The sequence below is a fragment of the Accipiter gentilis genome, chromosome Z, assembly GCF_929443795.1.
Source record: "Accipiter gentilis chromosome Z, bAccGen1.1, whole genome shotgun sequence".
Lineage (NCBI taxonomy): Eukaryota > Metazoa > Chordata > Aves > Accipitriformes > Accipitridae > Astur > Astur gentilis.
In genome coordinates this window covers 75,268,039-75,277,240 of record NC_064919.1, presented here as the reverse complement: position 1 = coordinate 75,277,240, position 9,202 = coordinate 75,268,039, and the positions used below count along the sequence as shown (strand labels likewise).

The window sequence follows — 9,202 nt, the reverse complement described above, 5'->3', positions numbered from 1 at the left end:
CACCACCGCCACCCGCGACGGCCGGAACCCGCCGCCCGCCGCCCCCAGCCCGCCGCAGCCCCGCCGCCGCGGCGGCGCGCACGGCCCGGCGCCGGCCCCGGCCCCGGCCCCCTCCGCCGCGCAGCGGAGGGCGAGGAGGCGCCGGCGGGCGCCGCCGAGCAGCGACAGCCCCGGCAGGGCGGAGGAAGCCCCCGCCGCCCGCTGACAGAGCGGCGGCGAACGGCGCCCGGCCGCCCGGCCGGCGAGGCAGAAGGAGCCGCCGAGGAAGCCCCGCGCGGAGGACATCGCCCGGGCTCGCTCCCCGCCCCGGGGCGGCAGCCTGCGGCCGGCGGGCGGGCGGGCGGGCGGGCGGGAGGGAGGGAGGGAGGGGAGGGGAGGGGCGCGGCGCGGCGCGGCGCGGCGCGGCGCTGCCCGGCGGCGGCCGCCCCCGCTCTGAGGCTGCCTCCCCGCCCGGGCAGCGCTCGGCACACATGGCACGGCCGCGCCGCGGCGCCCCGCCCCTCCCCGCACGCAGGCGCGGCCCCCGCCAATAGGGAAGCGCGCCGCGAGACTCCCACCCTCCGGGGGTGGGTGGGGGGGTGGGGCGGGGCAGGAGCAGCGGGGGAGGCTCCCGCGCCGGAGCGCATGCGTCCGGCTCGAGACCAACGGCGCCGGCCGCAGGGGGGGAAGGCGGGGACAGCTCCCCCTCCCGCGCCTCGGGAAGCGGGAGTTGCGCATGCGCCTGGCGCACCAAGTCGCCTGCCCCCACCCGCCCGTCGTCTCGCGGTGCCGCTTCCCCCGCCGCGCGGGAGGCGGGGCTCGAGGCAGCCAGGTGGGCGCGCGCCGGCGGCCGTCGTGAGGGGCTGGGTCCCCTCAGCCGGGCTGCCTCGGCTCCCCCCCGCCCCGGAGGGACACCTCCTGCGTCCCCTCGCCGCCTCCCGCCCAGCCGCCTCCTGCCCAGCCTCCTCCTGCGGCGACGGCTCGACAAATAAAGCCGCTTGCGTCCTCTGAGGTAGCTGGGGGAGGCGAGAGTTGGTAGCTGAGAGGGCTGTGGAAATCCTGAGGTGGCAGCTCCCGCAGGTGCCTCGCGGGGAGGCTGGCTGGCTACCTTGTTAAACTTGTCTGAGGAAAGGGATTCTGGAAGTTAGGAAAAAACACAACAGGTGCTTTGTTTTAAAAGCACCAAGTACCGCATCTTGGGAGGAGAAGGGTGTGATTTGAGAGGTCAATCTCTTATTCACGACTGTTCTGCTCTGTATTACGTTTATTCCACTGTCTGAGGAAGCGCAGAAAAAGGCAACGTGGTGAAAGCAGCAGGCTTGGGAAAAGACCTGTGAAACGGGCCTGTGAGTGTGTGTGTCTGCATTTTGCGTGTCCAGGTTTTAAAAAAAAAAAAAAAGGATCGTGTGTTACTTTTCAGTATTGTAAGCAAACTATCTAAAAAAATGGGGGGAGGGGGGCGGTTACATCATTAATAACTGCCTTTTCAGGTATTGACTTTCACAGTTGGGGCGGTGGTTACATCATTATTAATAACTGCCTTCTTAGGTATTGACTTTCACAGACAGTACTTCTGCACTGAAAGCCTCGTTTACGCACGTTTTTCTCATTACTCGCCTTGTGCCCGTTCTTTCCCTGGAGGAAGTCACAGCTTCTCCTTGTGAGGAGGGATTGAAAGCAGCAGCTTTTACCTGTCAGCCCAGCACCCATCTACGCTGCTCTGCTAGGAGAGCCTTAGGAAATGAGAATAGCTAAACCCATTCAGCTAAACAAAAGCTCCACCCAGTCTTTACTGACGGGGAGGAGGTTTTTCTACCTACCGATTAGCTTAGCCTTGAGGGAAACTACCACAAATCAGATTACCAGGAGAGTAATTAAACATAACTAATTCTCTTGCTAACCAGCTAATGCCTCGTTCTGTGTAACTATTAACTTTTGGATTGTACAAAGCAGTAGATAATACGAGATCCTGGAGACCAAAAGGATAAGAAGAGGTTTTGAAAATTTACAGCTGTGTTCCAAATTGTTATCTTTTTGATAGTTTATTTGACCCTTGAGCTGCACCTCTAGGATTCTGTGCTTCGTGTATTACCTATTTATACGGAACTGTTTTCATCCTTGAAAGGCAAACTTGAGTATGGAACAGTATTTTACTCTGAGGCCACGCAAGTATTCTGTTATGGTCTTTTGAATTAATGCCCACAGCAAGCATTATAAGCATAAAATATGAAATACTTATTTTAAAATGTAAATTCCAACCAGTAGATGATATCTTAAATGTTCTGGAGGTAGAGCTGCGGCACAGAGTAAGAAGTGATTCATCCAGGGTTCCCAGAAGGAAGTGTCTGACAGACTGACTAGCTGAAGAGCGCACAGATCACCATGCGACACCCCATTATCTACGTGGAAAAAGTTTTAAGCTTTCCATAACACATAAAATAGAGTTTGTGAAATGTCACTTACAGATCACATCTTACTTGTGAATAGGCCTATTTACTCTCCCTTACCACACCTTTTGGTTTGAATATACAACTGGTACACAGGAACAAGGCACAAGTATCTGTCAAATGACATGTATTTTGAAATATATTCACAGTTTGTGACACGACATGTCTTCACACCCCATCTTCAATGACTTCGGAGCAATATACCCAGTGCGTTAAGGGATAGATTTGTTCATACAGAATTAAATTAATAAGCACAGGCATTTTAGCCTGGTATTCCTACAGGATACAAGTATGAAGCACAGGTGAATTCCCACTGTAGTGACTTTCTAGACCCTTGGCTAACCATGACCAGCTTCATTCTGGGCAGAGAGTACTTAAAAATTCCTTATGGAAATGGACACCTCAATACTGCCTGCAGTAAGGAAAACTCTTCAGAGTAATGCACATTTTAGATGCCAAGGAGTTATCATACATGAGGTAAATTTCAAGATGCAAATCCGTAGAAAACCAGGCATCCTTAGCTCTACATTCTTCAAATTATACAGTGGACTTAAAAAAACCCAAAACCTCTGTGTAATAAAATAATTTATTCAGTGTTAAAAACCAATGTAACTGGAAAGTTTTGTATGTAAACACTAAATTAGGAAATTCCTAAGTTATTACACTAGCTGCAAAAGTGGCAATGCATGACTGTACCAGCCAGCAGTTTTACATAAGAAGGTCTCCAAATGCAGCCTTTTTGCATCCAAAGGAATTTACGTATTGCTTCTAGAGTAGTTACAGTGCGGGACAACTGTTCATTTCTACTCCTTACTGAAGTCTGTGAGTAACGCCTTCTTGTGATCATTGAATTAATCACCAGTGATAAAATTAATCCAATCATTCACATGCTCTATACTTTCTTTATATGCCCCTACGCACTACTGATACCTGAAAATGACAGTGCTGTCTTTCTGTTGAAAATGTTAATGTTGTCACTGTTGGTTGCATTCACACAGGGGGAGATGAACAGACCATCACGGTAACATTTCACAAAACTGAGCCCTCAGGTTTTGAGCCCAGCTGACCACAGCTGTCAATTCTGATTATCCAGAGGGAAACTCCAGACTAATGCTTAGAGAACACATCACTCGTGCAGCACATCAGAATCTTGACAGGACAGGTAGATGAACACATTAGCAGGTGTAGTCTGATTAAACTTCTGATCCCAGATTCTACCCATGGGTGCTTCCATTTTGCTCGCAACGTATGTACCCTCATCAGTGATTACATAGTTGGGTCATACGACTGCTTCATAAATTCCAAAACAGAAGAGAATACTTCAGAAAAAGCAAAATAAGTGCAGTTATTCTTACAAATGCAAATTGCTGAAAATTTGTCACACAAAACCAATGGGAAGGGTCAAGCTTTCTTGTCCACACGTTCATTAGAATATGTTTCAATTAACAGAAATCTACTTTTCTACTTTTCTTCCCACTCTTTGCTTATGCAAAGCAAACTACACTGTCCTGAAGTGGACTAACACAACTGACTTCACCATTTCAGAAGCAATTTGAATATGCTTGAACAGCTGCAGACACATTGTTTTGTAAGAGTAACTTTAGTGTTTGTGCAAGACGACTCGGTAATCTGAAGCCCACTTTCCAGACAGACAACTGCTGTAGAACAGGCAAGGTATGCTGCTTCTAGATCTTCCTGCCAGCATGCCCCAGTGGTAGGTAGGGAAAGAGGATGCTGTTTCCCTCCCTGACCATGTCATACTGGCTGTCGGCAGCATTGAAAGCAGGATCAGCTGTGCTAAAGGTTTTCCCTGTATTCATTCATTCAACAGAGACAGTACCAAACTCTTAACTTCATACAGTCTGCCAAAACTAATTGGGAGGTCACTGAAGATCATGATGTAAAAACCTGAGTGACAAGATTTAGAGAGATACAAACACCTCCAGAACATAAGCCACTTAGGCTCTCCCATCCAAGTACACTTTGCTAGAAACTCCTAATCTTAGTGGCAGATATCTGCATATGTATCCTTATATGAGGAATTGTTAGTCTTCCCTCCTTTTGAAAATTATTACTGTACTCGTATGTAAGAGCTTCCAGCTCTGCAGCCCTCGCATATATAAATTAATCACTGGGATTTGTTAGAAATAAGTAAGTAACATTCATCTGAAAGAAACATGGAAGAACACTTTGCTCCACAAACAGCAAAATTAACGATATCTACTTTCATATGGATTTGGGTCATATCCCTACACCCGTCTTCAGGACACAGTAATCCCAGGTATCCATCCTGCCATGGTTTCTTTCTCCTCCCTCCCAGCAAATGCTGCAGCTTGTTCAGAAGCAGGAATGCATCACTCAGCCCCACAAGCCTTACAGAAAATACCAAGCTTACTCTGAAACTTTTTCCTCAAAGGATACCTTCCTCCGAGTTCTGTCACTCAACAGTTGCCAATTTTCACGAAGAACTTAAATTGTCTTTGAGCCTTCTACCTCCCATCCAATTTTTCTGAAACTGAACAGTGGGCTCTAAGTGGGCCTGACAGATGGACAGAGTACGCAACAGTTTAAATCTTGTTTCCTTAGGAAAACGGGGTTGGAAGGAACTGTCTGTAGGAAGCTCTAACTCGGACACAAAATAAGACTAGTTAGATGGAAATTAAAGCTGTAAGAAAGTTGTTTATTGCTCAGGCATAGCAATCGTTGCTCTGGCTGTCATAAAATGACAATCTTCACATTTTTAACACCAAATTAATATATTATGTATTAGCATACTTTCAGTCTTGAGAGACAATGAATTTTAGTGCAATGAGACTGAACAGAATAAATAACTAGGATCTCAGGAGTAAAAATTCATACCATAAAGATGTCTGCACAGACACCTATTTATACGTCATCTATTACCACAGTATCCAAACCCTTCAAAACAGTTAAGCATCTCTTTTCCTCCTCAGCTTTTAGGAGATGTAGCTTCATGTTTGAGAGTGTGTGGTTGTGTGTGTGTGTGCGTAAGCATGTGGGTTTGCGTGTGTACTCGTGTATACATGTAACAATCCTAGGAAGAGGCAGATCAAAGGAGAGTTTATTTGTGAATGATCATAAGCCTTGTTCCTTATGCTGTGGGAGCAAATGGCAAAGTTTAAGTCCTGTGTCTGCAGAAGTTCTGTTGTGCCTGCCCTGGAACACTCCTTCATTTGACAAGGATTTTACAGCTGTAGTAGAATTTAGAGGGATATCGTGACACTTGGGTGCTTAAATCCTGTTTCATGGAAGGCTTTGATTATCAGGACAGACTTTGAAATTAAACTCTGCATTCAGTGCATAGCCAGCTGAACTCCAGGGCAAAGTTATCACCATGACCTGTTGCTAAATACAGAGGGCTGCTGTGTTTTACAACTGCTTTAGTTTCTATAACATGGAGCTTTGTTCCCGAGTATGAGTTGCAGCAATGAAATATGAAGGTCAGTGATGCAAATACTGTTGTGGTCAGGAGCAAGGCCGATAGAAAAGGACACAATGTACAGGTAGTTATGGAAAGACGTTACTCGCAGACTGAAGAGTGCAATCAGTGCTTCAGTGTTTGACACAGATGCTCTGTTGTGAAGCAGTCCCCTTTTCCTGAAGGCAAAAACCCGGTCCCACTTAAGCTTACTGTCATCCAGATGCTAAATCAATGTCAGACAAGTGCTAATTTTGGCAGGGTATTTAGGATTCAGCATAATCCAGATGCTTGCTAGTCCAGCTTCACCTGGATGCTAATCTTGACAGGGCACTGAGAATTCAGGAAGAAGCTGGTATTCTTCCAACTTCATACATGTTGTTCAGACAGGAAAACTAAAGTGTAATTTGACTCCTCGGGTGCGACGCAGCTTTTAAGATTGAAAAATTGTTACAAATACCTTAATTAAAAGGACTTCAGGTATTTCAGAACATTGTTTCAGCTCTGAGGATGACAAAGAAAGAGTATTTGGTAACCAACAATATACAAGGCAACAGAGAGTCGCAGCGGAATGATTACAGGCATATTTTCTTTCTCTTTTGACAGAATGAATAGAAAATACAGAGTATAAATGGTGTCTGTACTGTGCACAGGCTTATGAATGATCCAGTAACTCTTAATTCATAGGTGGCATTAGAGAGAATTGATTTTTCTAATTCCTCATGAGAATGGTTAGGTCAAAGGCAGTAGTTTGTGGAATCACTTTTCTAGAGTGAGTGGGTCTTTGGCACTGCTGGGATTATTGCACATATTAGGATGTGTAACATATTAATCTATTTCAAGGAACGATGCTGTTCAGGGATAGCTACAGCTAAGGCAGAAGTAATTTCAGATAATCTCACACATTTAAGAGAAATTTTTAGGCAGATATCCAGCTATACTGTGCATGCGTTTATTTGCGCATACTGAATGGACAAGTAACAGTGCAGGTGCTTGTTTTGTGCAACTGAAGAGGTGTTCATGAGTGCAAGTGGATATACTTTTAGATTTTAAAGCTCATATGCCTCTAGAACAGACTTGCAGTTCCTCATGCTGAATTCTCCTGGTGCTTATGGCTGTAAAGGCAGATTGTGGTTCTTTGCCCTTTAACAGAATTCTATAACCAGTATGCAACTCCAGGTATTTTCAAAACAAAGAGAAAAAAAAACCTTGTTATGAATGCTAGTTTCACAGGCCTTGGTTATGCTAAACTGCCATCCCCAGTTCTGCTTGTATGTACTTACAAACAGGATGCTGAATGTTACCACACAATTTTAAATGAATGTTTTTTCAGTGAAGCCTGATTTAAAGCTTTCCAAATGTATCTTTTAAATAACAGATGAAAAGTAACAAGTATCTCTTCACATACATTATTAGTTCATGGTTATGTGCTTTTATCCATCAATATGATGAATAAACATCTATTCCCTATAAAATTCCTTACTTTAATAATGCATCTAAATATATTTAATTCTAAAATCTGAAGCCTTGGTAACACTTCTTGAATATTGGAAGCCATTGTGTCATTGCCATCTCAGTGCAAAGCAGGCTGACTGGAATCCTCAAAAGTGCATCTGAAGTTCTTTCTCAATGTATTAAACTTAAGCTGTCCTTAAAATGAATCTTTGCTTAAAACTCATAAAGGAAAATGCATCTGATTTCCTCCCTCCTGGGACTAATGCGTCAGCTTAGACATTTTGGGAAGATGAGTTCCCAGCCATGTTGTTGTAACCTCTGGTAGGTGTCAGGAGCAGACTATGGACTGCCTGTGGTTCCATCTAGAATGATCTGAAAAAGAATTTGAAAAAATCCTGCTTATTTGAGCATATTCATGTTTTGAAACAATCTGGTATTTCATAATACCAGAGCACTAGGTTAGAGTTTGGATATGATCAGTTCCTGGTTTAGGTAAATATCTAACTAGATAACACAGGATTATTCACAAATATTTGAGCATGTGAATAGTGAATGAAGCCTGTGACCCCCCATGTCAATAAAGACAAGCACATAAGCACTTAAGGATTCAGATGTCCAGATAGGACATGTGTCTGTGATGCAAATCATCTCACTCTATACAGGGAACATTGTCTTAACACTTTGTAATAGATGCTCGCTAAGCTGTGAGAAAACCAGCGTATCTTCAAACAGCTCACTGGTCATGATAAAGTACCCAGGGGTGTTTTTGGTCTGTAATCTCTATGACTTTGACTCATCTGCAAAAAAGCAGATACAGCTGACTAATGCCAGCCATGTAACTCAGTATCGGTTTAAAAATTGCTACTACCATCTGGCTCCTGCTAAATACTAACTATAAGTTTCAAACTTCTTACAGGTGAAATGAAAGGTCTTGCGTTTGTCAGAACACTAATCTGATCCCCCCCCGCCCCTTTCCTAATATGTCAGCATTTAAAGCCAATCAGAGTTGTCTCTTCTTCTCTGCTTTAGATGTTACTGACTTCTGCTGCAAAGAATGCAGAAACTTGGACTCCAACAAAGAAGTTAATTCTTAACTTTTCCTCAGTTTTAATCACAATCAGGTATGGGAGTGTGTGTTTGAGATTTATGATTTGGAATCCTTAACAATTGGAAAGAATTTAAATTAAACTGACAAGAAACATCAAGCAAAGATAGCAGTTCTTCAGGAGTTCCTGTGGTGTTGCTGAACAGTAGTTCCTTTAAGAACTTTAGAAGTATTTTACTTAAAAATAAAAAAAGCTCTTGTAACATTTTAAATCTTGACCAACACCAACAGATGACAGTCCTAATGAGGCCAACATGGGAGGTATTTGTATAGTGGACCAGAAAAGGTCTGTAAAATAGAACAAAGGCTGCACTGTCTGGCTCTCCACACCAGTAGTCTCCAAAATCCATGCAATTCTTGTTGGATCCATACAGGACACACGATGTCTTCGCACACTGTGGTTTTCTCTTAAGGTCTATGGCTACATACAAGAGAGACCTCTTGGGACTTACCTAGTCCTAGACTCCAGCATCTTTGAATTCACCCTAACAGCTTCTAAAAGAAAATTCCATGCCAAGAAAGAGAGGACACCTCGATCAAAAGAGAGGATACCTCAACCAGGATGAAGTTAGGAGAAGATTTAAGAGAATTATTGGTGAGGTACGGTGTAAGAAACAATGCGTAAAGCATTTCTTTGCCTAGTGACACCGCCGTCCTTGTCCCTCACAGGTACTTTTCCAGCTTCTCTGTTCTCCCTTAGGGATACAAATAAATAAATTCCTGCAAAATCAGGAAAGGGAAAAGGATGGAAATCATAGGAACCATGCTACTTATAGC

The 9,202-nt window shown here is 44.6% G+C and overlaps 1 protein-coding gene across 1 annotated transcript in view; it reads right to left on the bottom strand.

The window, feature by feature from the left end:
• Nucleotides 1-7,100: 7,100 nt before the first annotated feature.
• LOC126036559 (ran-binding protein 3-like) overlaps nucleotides 7,101-9,202 on the bottom strand; it is a 33,383-nt gene continuing 31,281 nt past the window's right edge. Inside the window, exon 15 of the mRNA XM_049796498.1 lies at nucleotides 7,101-7,692. Within this exon, the coding sequence (XP_049652455.1) occupies nucleotides 7,649-7,692 (44 nt within the window). The 3' untranslated portion in view covers nucleotides 7,101-7,648. The remainder of the gene's footprint in view (nucleotides 7,693-9,202) is intronic.